We start from the raw sequence: 16,368 nt of genomic DNA, 5'->3' as shown, positions 1-16,368 counted from the left end.
TGACTTGGCTATGGGAGCTTCTTCTTCCTCTTTGCCCAACACCTTTCCACTTCTTAAACTAATGGCTTCACATTCCTCTTTAGGATTTGGAACAGTGTCACTTGGGAATGCTTGAGTAGGTTTTTCCAATTGTTGAGCAATTTGACCCACTTGCACCTCCAAATTTCTCATTAAGGCTCCTTGATTTTTGAGGTTATTCCTTGTGTCCTCCATGAATGAAGCAGTGGATTAAGACAATTTTTCTAGGGCAAATTCAAGATTAGAAAGCCTTTGAAAATCTGGAGTGGATTATGTGGGTGCTAGTTGTTGGTTAGAATTGTTGTGGTTATGTGGAGGGTGGCTATTTTGGTTGGAATTAAAGGTGTTATGAGGAGGGTGAGGATTGAAATGGTTCAGTTGATGGTTGTTGAAATTACTGGGTCTCTGATTTTGATTTTTCCACCCAAAATTTGGGTGGTTTCTCCATCCAGGAATATAGATCTAGGAGAAAAGATCATTTTGAGGTTGTCTTGAAGGGTTGCCTACGTAATTCACTTGCTCTAGAGAAGATTGCCCATATTCAAGGCCTTCACTTTGAGAAAATCCATTACTTGCACCATAATAATTCTCTTGTGAACTCACTATTGAGACTTGCATTTCTCCTAGGTGTTGCGTAATTGCATTGATTTGTTGGGACTAGACTTTATTCAGAGCCAAAATGGTATCCATAGCATCTAACCCCATGACTCCTTTCATCATTGATCTTTCAGAGGAATGGAGGTATTGATTATTGGCTACCATCTCAATTAACTGCAGTGCTCCATCAGTGGTCTTCTTTATATGCAAGGAACCTCCAACCGAGTTATCCAATGAAACCAGAGAGGCGGGGGTGATCCCATCATAAAATATCTTAAGATGGACCCAGTCTGCAAACATATCCGGAGGGCACTTTCTGAGCAACTCTTTGTACCTCTCCCAAGCTTCATAGAGGGACTCTCTTTCATGCTGTTTGAAGGTCTGAATATTGGTTCTGAGCTTAGTCAACCTTTGAGGTGGGAAGAACTTTTTTAGAAACTTAGTGACCAAGTCCTCCCATGTGGCTATGCTCTCCTTGCACTGATTATCTAACCACTGCTTAGCCCGGTCTCTCACAGCAAAAGGAAAGAGAAAAAGTCGGTAAACTTCAGCCAGGACGCCATTGGTCTTAACAATGTCACAAATTTGCAAGAAATTAGAGATAAACATATTCGGATATTCTTGCAGGCTCCCACTAAACTGACAATTTTGTTGAACCAACATAACAAGTTGAGACTTCAACTCAAAATTGTTAGCATTGACAGTAGGTGTCACAATGCTACTTCCACAACTCCCTGAATTAGGAGTAGTGAAAGAACCAAGAGTCCTCCTAAGTAAGGAGCTTTAGCATTGCTATTCTTTGCCATGTTTAGCTCAAATTCCTCTTCAACCACTTTTTCAATCTCTTCTTCAACTCTTTGATTTCTAGCTTGCTTCCTTTGTCACCTAAGAGTTCTTTCAATCTCAGGATCGTATTGAAAAGGTTCTTTATCCTTTATTCTGCATAGACGAAAACGACAAGGAATCAAATTGGAATTCCCTTCACAGTGCCGAAGGAAATTCCCAGGGGGGATAAAATGAAAACAGTAAATAAACAAAAGGTAAAAAGGTCTAATCTAGGTAATCAATTGATTGGTAGTTTGTTAACCACGATTAATCCCCGGCAACGATGCCAAAACTTGATGTGGATTTTATAAACTACAAAACACTGGCAAGTGCACCGGGTTGTATCAATAATAAACTCACGACGAGTGAGTGTCGATCCATGAGGATTAATGAATTAAGCAAACAATAGTCAACCGATTAATCTAGTCAGACAATCAAAGTAGGATTTTGAATAACTTGTAACATAAATAACAAAGTGAACAGAAGCAAATAGTGGGTACTGAATAGATAATATGATTAAGAAAGTTAAGGTTTTGGAGATGTTAAAACTTCTGGGTTAATACTTTTCACTTACCACCTTAATCATGCAAAGATACTTTTATGACAAATTATTAGTAATCAAACCCCAATCCCTTGGTGATTTAGTTTCTCTTTAGCCTAATTAATCGCTAATCCCTTAGTCAATTATTTAAGAAAAGAGTTACACATGTTCACTGATTTATGAAGCAACACAATTCATAAGAATCTCTCCTAGTTGGTTTGATGTCACTTATCAAGTCTAGTTTCAAAACTTAAGAGTTATGAGAATTAATTTTCAAGCTTAATTCAATTAATCAACTTTTCTAAGAGGTTAAGAGAATTCAAGTCAGAGAAGAATTGTTTTCCAACACATTCAAACCCTTTAAAATGAAAAACGAAAATATTTTCTTAAGAAGGAATCAATGCATGAATTAGAGGTAGAAAAGCTATTATATTAAACCATGAAATTAACAAAATTTCTAACCTTAACTAAAGAGAATTAGTTACTCATGTTCTTCAAAGAAATCCTTAATTATCAAAAGTCAAAACGGTAGAAGAAGAGAAGAGGTTAGTGCCCTCTTCCCTTATACACTAACCCTAGAAAGTAAAATTCAAATTCAAATTTGAAACAGAATCAAAACTAAAGTAAAATCAAATTTCATTCCTAATTGTTTTCTCCTCCGTAAACATCTTCTTCTTAATTGCTTGCAATCTTCAATTAATGCCATCAATAGTGGGCTCTTGAATGATCATCCCAAAGGTTTAAGAACTTGGAGATAGGCTAGCTTTGATTGAAGCCCTGGGAGGTAGGACTTAACTCTCACGTCCCATGGGAAGACTCTCGCGTACCACATGAAGCCCATTTTCGGTTTGGAATGCTTTCTGTTTAGCTCACGTACCACATAAACCAAGGCTACGTTGTACGTGCTTCAATTTTCCTTTGATTGCTGCTCGTCACGTTGTACGTCGTGAACTCCACGTACCACGTGAACTAAAGGTCGTGCGTATGCATGCGTACATGCATACGCATGATGGGCAAAAACCTTTTTGTCGCGCGTACGCATACATATATGTGTACGCATAATTGTTGTATCCTACGTGAAATCTCCCCCATCCCACGTGAAAAGGTACAGTCATATGTACGTACGCTTGTATGCGTACGCATAGTAGGTGAATTACCTGCAGTTGTGCGTACACACACATGTATGCATATGCACAGATCTTTTTTCTTTTCCGACGTGGTATGTGGTCTTTCCCACGTTGCACACCTCTATACTTTCTCTTTCCAGAGAGCTTTCTGTTCATCACAAAAAGCATTCTGCTTGTTATTGAGAGCCTCCTATTTGTTGCTTTTCTTCTCTGTTTTTTCTTGTTTTCCTTCCAAAGTTTTTCTGTATTCCGTGAAATTTAACTAATTAAAGTAATGTTCATTTTAACCTTAGAATCATTTCTTATTTAACAGAAATTCTTAACAAATCAATTAAAATTATGAAGGAAAAAACACTAAAGATACGAATGCACACATTATCACACCTTTGAAGGAATAGGATATGAGTTTTATATTGTCGTTATATGGATCTCGAAGAAAGTTTGTGGGTATGGGGTTGAACCATGATCATCAAATATGATACACTCGTCTAGTAAAGGGAGGAAATTTTGTTCTTTAAACAACTTTTGGTATGTATTTTATCCATGAGATCCCCTTTGTGATTGAATACTGATGTTTAATAATAAAACGATATTAACTGTAATTGAACTTCTTTTAGGGAAAAAAATGCCTGAAAAACCATCTAGGGCATGGGATTAGTTTTTGACATGCCACCAAAGAACTTCTGTATATACCTAAGTGTGATTTAAGTTGGCTTGATATTTATGCTAAGTTAATAATACATAAATGGCAGTCCTTCTTTCATGCTTCTTATTTCTAGAGTCTAGATCACAAGCCTCGTGGTTTAGTGGTGGTTCAAATCTAATAGAGACTTAGAGAGTATGTTATATATGGAGGTACCGAGTTCCGGAGAGCTCGGCAAATATTTGGGGGTTTTTATTCACCTCTCATTCTCTTTGACCAAATCACCTTAACCAAGTAACAAGTGGGATTTCTGTTTTCACCTAGATACATCGTTTTTTATTTGTTTTTTCTTAAGCGATCATTATCAGTCAACAGGGGAATAAAAAGAGAGAGAGGAGAAAAAAAAAGGGGGGGGGGGGGGGAAGAAGTCAGCCGATTGCTAAACAAGTGCAAACAACATATATCTGATAGATGTTACATTTGTAACTCAGGAGTCTATTCAATGTGTGTCTTATTAATCATTGATTACAGCATTTCATTTTGTAAATTGTAACTAGAATAACGAAGACCTTGTCCTAAACTACATTCAACAACAAAAGAAAATGTGTATCACAAAGGAAAGAATATAAGTTCCAAATGCGACTCTGCTTCTAAACAACAACTTCCAACCTCAAAGTAAGTTTGGCTACCAAGTTAGTAAGGCCTTCTATCACGTTCTGTATTCCTCCCTCCCTTCAATCCACTAACACAGTTCATAAAAGACACCATATTCTGTCCACGAAGATGGTTTTCCGGTTGCCATGACCTTGCGTCTTTAAAGCTTGCAGGTATTTTCTGGAAAAAATATTAAATATACCGGGTTAGAAGATCACTTCTACAAGCCAAAATAATATAAAGTGGCAAAGGAAGAAGGCATAATCTACACAAAGGAGAAAAGAAAAATCAGTGGGACCATATTCATACTCTAAATCTACAACAGTTTCAATATTGGATTCAACTACTTATTTCTTTCAAGAGGACGAAAGACTCAAACCTAAGGCAGCGGAGAAATTTAGTAGAAAAACAAGTCAATGAGCATAGTCAAAGATGTGCTTTCTCCTTGTGTAACAAATTAAGTTAAACTAATTTGAACACCACCTTTAATTTGTTTCACTTTGAAGGTAATTCACTTCGGGCCTTTACAATTCCATAATTATCCAGACACAGGAAGAGCGTTGGGTAACATCCACAGCTGAGATGTACCCATGTGGGTAAGAGTTCAAAATTCAATGAATTTTATGTTACCTTAATACCTTTTTCTTTATTTCCAAATACAATACCAGGTAAAAACTGGATACCCTCTTCATTTCAGTCATGACCATAAAAAATATCGACTTCAACAGAAGCACTTGGGAGAGAAGGAGGAGGGGGGAGAGATTCTATTCTGAGCAGGAAACACATATTACTGTGTCTTCAGCCAGTTTTGCTGCTCCAGCAATTTAAGACCCCAATATCTTTAACTTGAGGGTAGGTGATCTCATTTCCCCAATTTACATGCCACTAGTTCTTAATACTCCAGAATGTCGGGTAATGCTAAACATTCACCAATGCTCAAATGCCATTCAAATTCATACAGTACAAAGCAATCTTTGCACAATTCAATATAGCATAGCATCATCTGTGAACCATGATATAGTCTTATCGACTTGAACTGCAGTACTACAGTGTTGTGCTTGTAACTTTACAGAAAATCCCAAGTGCAAGGACCACATCATTAGACTAAATTTAAAATCAAAATCACCAGAAAAATATTAAATGTACCTTCTCCCTAAAAGATTTGATGGCCGCAACGAGCAGTTTGTCTCCTGCTATTACTCTTACTTTCTGTATCAATTGATGCCGTGAAATTTTCTTTTCCTGTTAAGACATAGGAAACGCAGACTCGGTCTAAGTTAAAAAAAGATTATCAATGTCGAAACTCTGGACACAAGTTATGAAGCACTCACTTTATAATCTTTGTGAAACTTGGAAATCAAGGCAATATCAGAGGAAGGCAAAATCTCAGAAAGCACAGAAATCAGAGCGGGGAATGGCATCCAAGGGGAAGAAGGTTTCAAAGGCTCTTCAATCCTCACATGACCTACAACAAAATCACGAAAAGATCAAACACATGCAGCATTATTACTAGAGTATATTACTATTACTTCTAGTTCATAGCAAAATAACTGAATTAGCGAATAAAACAGTAGCAAACAGAATGCACCAACCTTTTGAGGGATGAAGTTTAAAGCTTATAACGAATTCAGGCAAGACATGCGTGTTGACCCGTTGACTCCAAATGACGTACCCCTCGGGAGATGAGAAGCTGCCGTCCATACCGGAATCATAATCTTCCGAACTTGAACCGCATGGATCGGAGCCACGTGGCACCATCTCCACTCTCCCCAAGATAACGCGGCACAGAATCACATGCCTCAGACCATCTTTGTCAACGCCACAGCTTTTCACACTGTTTATCCAATCAAATTCAATTATTCACAAAAATCAAGATCAGCAACTAATAATAATAATAATAATAATAATAATAATAATAATAATAATAGATAAGGATCAAGAATTTTGCGCGTGCCTTTTGAGAGGAGAATCATCCGGCGAAAGACGAAGTCCGTCACGGAGAGGCATCTTCCCACCGAAACCGTGCTCAATAATGTCTTCAACCTCTTCCTTGCTCGAAGCACCATACCATGCATACTTCACGTTGGGATCGCCGCCACGCAACTTCGCAACGGCACGCGCGAAGATCTGGAAGCACTGAACACGCGCCTGCGCCATTACAGAACGCCACGCATTTCTGTGAACCGAAACGACGTTGGATTTCAACCCGCACGATGCTAGTCCCTTAACTAATCTGCTCTGAACGAGGTCGCGAGCCTTGTCTCCTTCGGGGAGTCTCACGAACCTTTCATCGAACACGTTGCGTGCATCACCGGAGACGCTGCTCTCGCAATCTGAAACCGAAGAGTCTTCGTCGCCGCAGGCGTAATCTGAAATTGAGATCTCCGACGCCAAATTCGCGGAGTCATCGTAAGTCCGTCTCTCCATTATGCAAAGAATTAGAAAGAAAGAGAACAAAAGAATTGTATACAATTATTTGTGTATTTATAAGATGAGAGAAAAAGAAAACTAATTGCAAAGAAGGTTAAGTAATTGTGTTTGTGTATTGAAGAAGTATAAGTTCATGTTTGATGAAAAACTTGGGAGGAAAGAAAAAGCGACGAAAATCAAAACGGTAACGGCTTCAGTGACAAACACGAATTTGTTTGCAGAGTCAGAAGAGAAGAAAGAATCAGAGATGTCAAGTGTTTTAAAGCAACAAGGGAAAACCGCCATACGAAGGGAACTTTTTTTTTTTTTTTGGTAATGAGGCGGTGTTTTTATTTTTGCTGACTTTTGCGGGCGCTAACTGTTTTCGTAATGCAGATTGGGTCTCACATGGAGAGGTCTTTGATTATTTTCAAAACCGTCTTTCATATGCAATTTACGATTTTACCCTTTCTTAACGGGTTAGTTCGTTTGCATACTTGGGCAATAAGGCAAAGGTCAAAGTTTAGATGGACTTTATAACTTGTGCTGCACTTGTTCTATTTTAATTTCTAAATAATTGTGGCATCGTGGGGGCTATGCTTTAATTTTGTGAATTTTGTTTTGTACTCAATTTTGTGAAATTTAATTTATTACATGGCATGTCTATCGTGTGGACAGAGCACCATTGAATGCTTTCTGTAACTATCTCGATAGGTCAATATTGAAAATTGTGAAACTATGTGTATGTCTATTATGTTTTGGGAGGAATTATTTGTGTGTTCCGTGTTAGTAGCATCTTCTTCTTCAAGTGTTTCTATTTTTTTATATATATATTTTTTTTATGATCTTCTGCCAGTGTTTCAATTTAGTAGGTATAGGATTCTTTTGAGATAGGTCGGCAAATCGATATCTTTTAGGGTTACTTAAGTGCTAAGTACGTGTATTTGTTGAAGGCTTAGGAATAACCTTGTATGAAAAGATGATATTATTTATCAAAAACTCTATTAAAGAAGCATCGGGAAAAAAAATTAAGAGGTATCAAAGGTGTGCGACTAATAATTTTAATTTATTTTAACTAATATTTTTAGTTAATAGTATAATAATTTAGTATTATACTTTTTATTTATATTTTTAAATATTAACAATTAGTTATTAATCAAAGATAATAAATTATAATAATCCTATAGTATTGTTTATATAGTAATTGAAATATCTCTTATACTACATTACACACTATTATTATAAGTATTGTTTATGAAACATACTTTTTCTTCTCATAAATTTAGTGATCAATATGTGATTCTATAATGAATAAACGAATAGAAAAGGGAAGATATGATAATAAATAGCCAATAAATAATAGCTCAAATGGCATAATCTGTCTATATTCAATTAAGAGATTGCGAGTTTGAATCTCTTATCTTTAATAAAAAAAAAATATTATGATAATAAATAACACGTAAATATAATCATGATTAAAAAAAAGTGGTGTTTAAACTAATGGAAACGCCATTGATAAAGATCATCATAAAATAAACAATCTTTATGGAAAAAAAGGGGAGAAAATGATAAAGGAAATAAAGAAAAGCTATTGCTGATGCTGCCTACAGAAAAAAAAAAAAAAACACAGTTAAATCTTAATTATTGGCTTTTCTAGTTTCTAATAATATCATATTTCATATTCTTTTACATTATAACATAATATATAAATATAAATAAACGACTATATTATATATACACCAAAACCAGTCATTAAAGTCAACTATCAATAATTTTTGTAACTTAAATCATTCTCTTTGGGTCAGTTATATATTTTGTACCTGGTTGTTAGTTTTTTTTTTTTTGGTGACTACCCGGTTGTTAGTTTGTCCACTTAGTTTTTATTCATTTGGCCATATATCTTTTTTTTTTTCGGATAAACTTTGTACTTCTCATGGATGACGTTTTCAAAAAAGCAAGGTTAAGAGATAAAAACAAAATAATAAAAAATATATTTTTTAAAAATTCATAATAAAATATTATTAAAATTTATTTAATAATAAATTATTAAATATGATTATTTTATTAAAAATACTAAAATAATAGTAAAAAGATAATTTTTTTTAAAAATCTTAAGAAGACAACTTTAAACTCAAAATCTCATAATTACCTTCATAAAATGCTTAGAAAGTGGTAAGAACATGTTAGTGAGGAAAAGATAAAAGAAAGATAAAATATTGAAGAAAAGATAAAAATAAAAAAAAGTTAGCAAAGCTTTAACGGAAAAGATAAATGTCGATTAGAAAGGCGATCTAGAAGCAATATAGTTAGTATTTGATTTGCGTTTAGGGTTAGGTATTATATGAAAAGTCAAACTGGTTCAATATAGACTTAATGAACCTATGTTTGGGACAGGTTGATTATTCATACCGAAACTGAAATAAATTATAAATTCAAAAGTTAAGAAGAAAAATAAGAGCAGAACAAGAGGCAAAAAGAAAAGAGGAAAAAGAGAAAGAGAATGAAGAGTAAAACACTTATTATATGTTCATCTGCTGCGAGAAGGAAGCCAAATAGATGGTGGTGCAACCACTGAGAATACTTTCCTGGTATACTTAGAAATAATCCTATTCTGTAAGTCAAAAGACTCTTACAATGTGTGTGTGTGTGTGTGCTCCTGTAAGTCAAATGACTCTTACAATGAGTGTGTTGGGAAGACATAAGTTGACTAGTGTCGTCTTGCAAGTCAAAAGAGTCTTGCAGTGGGTTGCTAGTGCCACCCTGCAAGTCAAAGGACTAGTGTTGTGGGTATTGCCAATAGAGAAGCCTTACCTGGTCAAAAGACTCCGGGTAACGTCGGGAGCGGGTAAGTAACCGACAAATGAGCTCATTACCTGCACTAGGGCTAGACATGCATCATCCTCATGTGTACATCATTCTCTCTATTATGTATTTTCTATGATTGTATTCTGTTTCTTGTATTTCTCTATTTTCTTGTATTTTTCTGGTTTTTTTGCTTTTTCTGTCTATCTGTTTCCTTGTTTTCTTCTGTTTACTGTAAAATTTATTTGACTGACTCTTAAGCACGATGGAAGCGATTAACATGACTAATTAGCCTGACTCTACTAAGAACTTTTCAGTTCTTACCCCTGCTCTTCCCCTTCAAATGGAAGCAGCAGTACTTTTCTGTAATCTATTGATGACCGTTCCACAAAGAGGATTCTACTCTAGGTAGTCTTCTGAGTTTAGGGTGAATTCTGTTATCTGTTTATATGTAAATACTTGAGATCAGCCAACGTCTGCACCCCCATTTGAATACAAACTTTAGCCTAAATTCTTTGTATGAGACTCTTGTTATTTGGCTACTTGATAGACTACTAGTAAGATGCCCTATGACTACGTACGATCATGTAGAGGAATAGTAGATGATGTATCACCTTTTGATGACGTTCAACAAGACCTGAGTTTTGAAGACCTAGAATGTACTTTTCCTCGCTTTTGTAGTTTAGTGTGATTAGGTTAGTATAGAGTCTAGGCTAGCCTGGGCACCAGTTTAGGGACTTCTTGAACAGATCAGGGCCTGGGATATTATGTGTGTGTGTGTGTATAGTTATTATCTAGCTATTTCTTGGGGTGTTCTAACTGAGATATATACTCTAATAAAGGCTGGATAACTACATGTTGGTAACTGCTTGAGATATATATATATATATACACGTATGGTTGTTTATAAGAAATAATAGATAATAATTAGGAAGACAAGTTGGTAGCACTCAGTTTCCGGTATGATCTAGACATACTGAAAATTAGGTCATTACAGAAATCGTCCCTAACCTTTTTTTGGTTAAAAATAGTCCCTAACATTACATTTAATATTAAAATCATCCTTTTGACAATTTTATCCTTTATAAAATTTGATAATTAAAAAAAAAAACTTACCATCTTCAATTAGATGAAAGCCCTCAACTTCCATAATCAATCTTTCCACTGTCACCATTAGATGAAAGCCCTCATCTTCCCACCGTCACCATCTTCCATCATCTTCAATCATCGGCCTCCATCATATTCCGTTATCTCAAATCACTTTCTCATCTCTTCCCCCAATTTTTGCTCTTCTCAAGTCATCATATTGCTGTCGAACCTACCCCTACCATGTCACCTCAAACTCTCTGCAATTTCTTCCTCCATCTCTTCTGTCGGCTGTTTCCACGCGATTTGGCTCTCGCTCTTCTCCTATGTCACACCACTAGGGTCTCTCTTCGCGTTTTCAGCAGCATCGCCTGTGCCTCTCCTCCGCTCTCTTCCCTCTTCATTGCACCATTGCTGCTGTGCCATCCCTTGTCACTGCAGCTTTTCTGTGTTGTGCTGCTGCCTTAATGTTGTCCTTTGCTACCTCTATGGCACAGATTTTCCGTCCGTATTTTCCGTCACCACCACTATGTAGTTGGACCGCCGCTACCACCATAGGTAAGTTATGGTTCATGGTCCTAATTTTTTAAAATTAGGGTTCAATAATTTCAAATTATGCTTCTCAATCTAGGCTCAATATTGTTCTGTGTATTGATTTGCTTATAGTATAACATGAAAAAGAATCCCTAACCGAAAAAAAAACAAGGAAATGCTTTGAAATGCTTTGCTTGATTGTGTGTGGCTCTGGCTCTTTCTTGATTGTTTATTTTGGGAGAGTATAAAGCATTGAAATGATTTGAATGCTTTTTTGTTGAATTTGAGAAAGTTCTTTGCTATTGTTGTTGTTGAATGAAACACCCTCACCACCAGAATGTCACGCTTCTGGCTATGCTACTCTAATAGTGAGGATATTATGATGACTTCTATATATAACTATAGCAAGTAGGAGCCTTTACTTGAAATCTTTATTGACTTTTCTTAAAAGAAATGGTAATATTTTTCTTTTATACATACATACAAATTATCACAACACTTTTATATTTACAAGAATAATGTATACAAGTAGTATATAAATATATGTTATAAGATCACAACTCCTATCCCTCTTTACAAAAATGTAAATATGATAAAAAAGGCGAGGGAACATCTATGTAACAAAATAAATTCACGTTATTAGTGACTCTTTTTACTTTGCTTGCTTTTATTTCAAACTAGATGGAACATAGAGAATCAGATAAGTCTGTTCTTGTTGAAAACTTAGGACACACTTTTATTTTGTCTCTTTTCGATAGAGGAGCCAAAACAAAATTGTGAGGGAGCAGAGTTGCTATGACATCTTGCTGGATGGAATAAGTAGGAGACAATTTAATTTTTTCTCTTAGAAAATAAAGCCAGAATCAGATCAGAGAAGGAAGAGTGACAACATATATCCTGGTTCAACAACTTTGCAATGTAGCCTACATCTAGTCTCCACCACAATGATGATGGAATTCTTACTATCTTTAACAAAGATTACATTCATTAATTTTCCTATGATTCAACCCAATCCTATCTCGGACAAACCTAGCTTCTACCCAAGTTAGATTTGACTATGTTCACTCCACAGATTTTCAACCACTAAGTGCTCACCCAACTTAACAAGGAAATCCCCTCAGGATCATGAAAATAAAACAGAAAAATGTACAAAGGATTTCTGAAACAAAAATTTGACTTTTCTTTAATTTAGCCTTCGGATTTGATCTTTACTTGGTGCCTTCATCTTCTTGATTGATTTTGATAACCCACTTTTTCATCTTTGATTGAACGCTAAATAGAGTTCCCTTTTCTTGCTTTATATTTTGGAATGCTTCATGTGAGTGTGAGAGAGAAAAGAGAGACAAAGAGAAGAGAGAGAACTGGTCCGGTTACTTTGTGTTTTGGTTTAGATGGAAGTGAATCTTCCTTCCCTTGATGGTAACTCTTCCCATGGGCTGTGAATAAGTTAAATGATATGAACATGGGCTTAGAGAATCTTTAAATCTTCTGGGCCTAAACCATTTAAGGACTTTGCTTGTTATTCATTCCTTTGAATTTGGCCTGATGCTTGCTTTTATTTCTGATGGAAAATTATTGGTGTAATCAACAAATATTCCCTTGAACCATGAGTGTATGTGCGTCTAAAGCTTGTTATTGGCCTGTTTTGCTTTTTATTAATTTCTGCACAATTAACAAACTAATCAGTTAATGTTTGGTTAATTAGTTCTTTAAACTCAATAATTTCTCCCTTAATGACAAACATTGTAAAATGAATTGTAATAAAAGAAATAAGAAGAGTTTTAGTGAACTTTCCTTTGATGATGCAATCTTTGATGTGAACACTCCCTTTCTTTTTTTCACTTGGCTCCCCCTAAATATTTGCATTTTTCAGCATGTGATCAACATAATTTACATGGAAACAATTCTAAACATCCGAAAAACTATTTCAACAGATTTATACACTAAGTAAACTAGCCTAATCACTAGAAAATATTTACAAAACTATTAATCCAAACACAATCATCATTCAGCCTCAACTAATAGCAAATAGTGATAAAAAATTTATCAATCAGAGTCAAAAGATTCACAGTAGCACATCAGTTTATGAATTAAATAACCTAACAATTCATTTTTCTTTTACTCATTCCCCCTTTTTGTTATCAAGGAGAGTTAGTAATCCCTGCACAAAATATACTAAGTATCCAAATGCAAATCAGCAGTGCAATCAGTTCAGAGTCAATTGTCTAATCTATTACAGTCATCCAAATGAAATGAAAAGTATCAAAGTAACATAAGTGAAATGTCAAAAATAGTTCTTCTAGTGCATCATCATCAACAAGGAGCTAGACATCAGATCCATCTTCCTCGATTCCAAAAAAGTCTTCTTCTTCATGATCAGACATCATTTGATCATCTTCCAATGATTTAAGATACTTTAGAAGTATTTCAACTCTGCTTTGAAACTTTCTCAATGAATTTTTATTTTGAATTGCAAGACTCTTAGCTTGTTGACTAGAAGAGATCATGTGCTTGGTAAGGTTCACAAATTCTTGCAATACATCTTTCACAATACTATTTACCAAGTACTTGATGGAAGTTGATGTACCGACAGCTGACGAAGGAGGAATACTTTCATCTTCTTCTTCTTCCATAACTATATCTTTAGCAGCCTTAGTTCCTTTTTCCTATATCTATTTGACTGCGCCACCACCTTTAGGAGATGAAATTCTATTCTCTTGGATCTTATTGTTCATATCAACACCAAAGTGCTAAAAAAAATAAGTGAAAAAACATGCCATATGGTAGTGAAACATTTTGATCACTTTTGATGCAATCATACATATGACGTATCATAAGATATGCAAAAGAGATTTTAGCTTTGTTAAGAATGACATAGACAACTAAGGTGTCATAGAGAGTAACTCATTGATAAAAATGGGTTAACTGGGCTTTGACAGGACTTAGGCTCGGTGGTTAGGAGTAACACTATCCATGAGAGAAATATTCTCACAAATGTTGTCCAAAACATCCTAATGTGATATCCCCAGATTATTATCCCACTTTTCAGTAATATAGGCATTGACACCATCATAATAGTCCAGAGCATCACCAATGGATTATTTGTTTAAATGAATTTCCTGGCCTTTAACATAAAAGTGAACAGATTCCTCATGATAGTACATATTGGCATAAAATTCTCTAACCTAATCAGGATAAACTGGTTTTCTGATTTTAAAAAGTTTTTTCCTAGTCTAAGTAAACAATGTTTTCGACAAAATTTATTCCCTTTTTAGCCAGAGCATTTAAATCAGCCACATATTTTGAACACAAAGGTCTTTTAGAAACAACAGCTCTATAGAAACAATATCTCTATAAAATTCAAAATTCATACTTGATGAGAAACGGAAATGATCAAATGAGAATGAGAGAGGTTATGAAAATAAGATTTAAAACCAACGGGATCAAGGGTCGGTAGTAGTTTCACAGAGTTAAGAAAGGGTCTACGATTACCATTGGGTGTGTGACTTGTAGGAGTAGAACGTCCTTGAGGACGAGATGATGAACGAGGAGGTGGAGACGTTGGAGGTTCTTTGTCATTCATGGATATTTTCCCATTTTGCTGTGTTTGCCCTAGATGTTCTAGCCTCTGGTGGCACCGTGGATGGTCGTCACTTTTGGTATGTGCCATCGGTTTGGGAACAAGAGAGGAATGTGAAGACAAATGGGAGTGAATATAGATATGAGTGTGAGCTTGGCCTTTTGGAGGAGGGTTTTGTGGAGCATGATAGGTTCCTGTGCCTCTTCGAGTAACAAATTCTCATCTTTATGTAACCTAATGAATGAATTTATGCGAGTTCTGGAGGTTGGAGAAGATGAGAGGTTTTTAAGGTGTAACTATTATAAATGCTTTGAAAACACAAACTGATATTTAAATAAAATGAAAAGGTGTTTAAAAAAAATTGACTTGAAAGGATATGCAAACAAGCAGTTTGAAAAGACAAGTCAAAAATAAAATTTGAAAATCAGAATTTGATTTGACTTGATGAGAAACCATAAAACAAATAAATTTTTAATTTATGATCAAAACAAACAATGAAGCCCATGATGCGTGCCAAACTGTCGGTTAGGAATTTTCTTAGAAGAATTTGTGTTGTGAGTATATCCCCAACCGAGAATTACAGCCCATAATCAAAGTTTAACTAAAGGATTGTCACAATCCAAAACAAATATAAACCGGGAGTTTTAAATCCCGGGTCTCTTCCCTCGGACTATGCAAGTTAGATTCACACTTTTGGTTGTGAAGAAAAGGGGGTTTTCAAGCATGGAAAAAGAAATTAAAAGGAACTAAAGAATAAACGAACTAGCAAGAGATTAAAAGACAATTAATGCAAATTAGAAGAAGATAAGGTCAAAACTAGTGAAAATGCGATAAAAGCATAAAAAGGGCCTTGACTTGGGAATGAGAATTAAGGAATCCTATCATTGTCATTACCATAACTATGGCAATTATGATGAGTTAATCTCACTTCGTCAACCCCTAACATCCAGGAGTAAGTCAAGCAAGCATTAGTTGACCTTAATTCATAAGTCCTAGCTAACTTACTAATTAACTTAGTAAAAAGCTAGCGTTAGTGGAAACAAGAGTCAACTAACAACCCAAGAATTACCACTAAATATCAAACATTATGCCTTTAGTATCCTAGGGACTCATTTCCCAAGCCAAGGAGTAAAAATCTACTCAAAATCGATAATTGGCTTTTTTACAAACACTTGGTGGGCAATAAAGCAAAACATAGCAAATTGCAAAATATAATAAAAACTATAACCAACTATGCATAATATCAACAATAGAAAATTAATCAAGTATATATAAATCATAAAACATCAAATTTATCAACCAAAAACTCAAGAAATCAAAATTGGATATATTAACAAAATAACTTGAACCATAAGAAAATGTAGCAAGAGTAAATTACTTACAAAGAGACAAGTAAAATCCAAGATCAAAACTGAAATTATAAAGTTCTACTATGAAACCTAAATAAACCCTAAGAGAGAATTGAAAGAACACTACTCTACACTACTCCTACAACTAATTATGTTGTAATGTTGTGTAATATGGTGGCCTGCTTTGGTATGAAATGATGTCC

At 35.1% G+C, this 16,368-nt stretch overlaps 1 protein-coding gene across 1 annotated transcript; it reads right to left on the bottom strand.

Moving 5' to 3' along the window:
- Window positions 1–4,187: 4,187 nt before the first annotated feature.
- On the bottom strand, window positions 4,188–7,612 carry LOC112722347 (probable inactive poly [ADP-ribose] polymerase SRO5). The gene is made up of 5 exons (XM_025773341.3): window positions 6,360–7,612; window positions 5,998–6,239; window positions 5,737–5,870; window positions 5,552–5,647; window positions 4,188–4,585 (listed from the first exon to the last, which is right to left on the bottom strand). The coding sequence occupies exons 1-5, from the start codon at window positions 6,830–6,832 to the stop codon at window positions 4,445–4,447; spliced, it is 1,086 nt and encodes a 361-aa protein (XP_025629126.1). The 5' UTR covers window positions 6,833–7,612; the 3' UTR covers window positions 4,188–4,444.
- Between the last annotated feature and the right edge of the window lie 8,756 nt (window positions 7,613–16,368).

Source organism: Arachis hypogaea, chromosome 11 (genome assembly GCF_003086295.3).
Source record: "Arachis hypogaea cultivar Tifrunner chromosome 11, arahy.Tifrunner.gnm2.J5K5, whole genome shotgun sequence".
NCBI classification, from domain to species: Eukaryota; Viridiplantae; Streptophyta; class Magnoliopsida; order Fabales; family Fabaceae; genus Arachis; species Arachis hypogaea.
The sequence above is the reverse complement of the archived record's forward strand: the minus strand, read 5'-3'. Positions and strand labels throughout refer to the sequence as shown.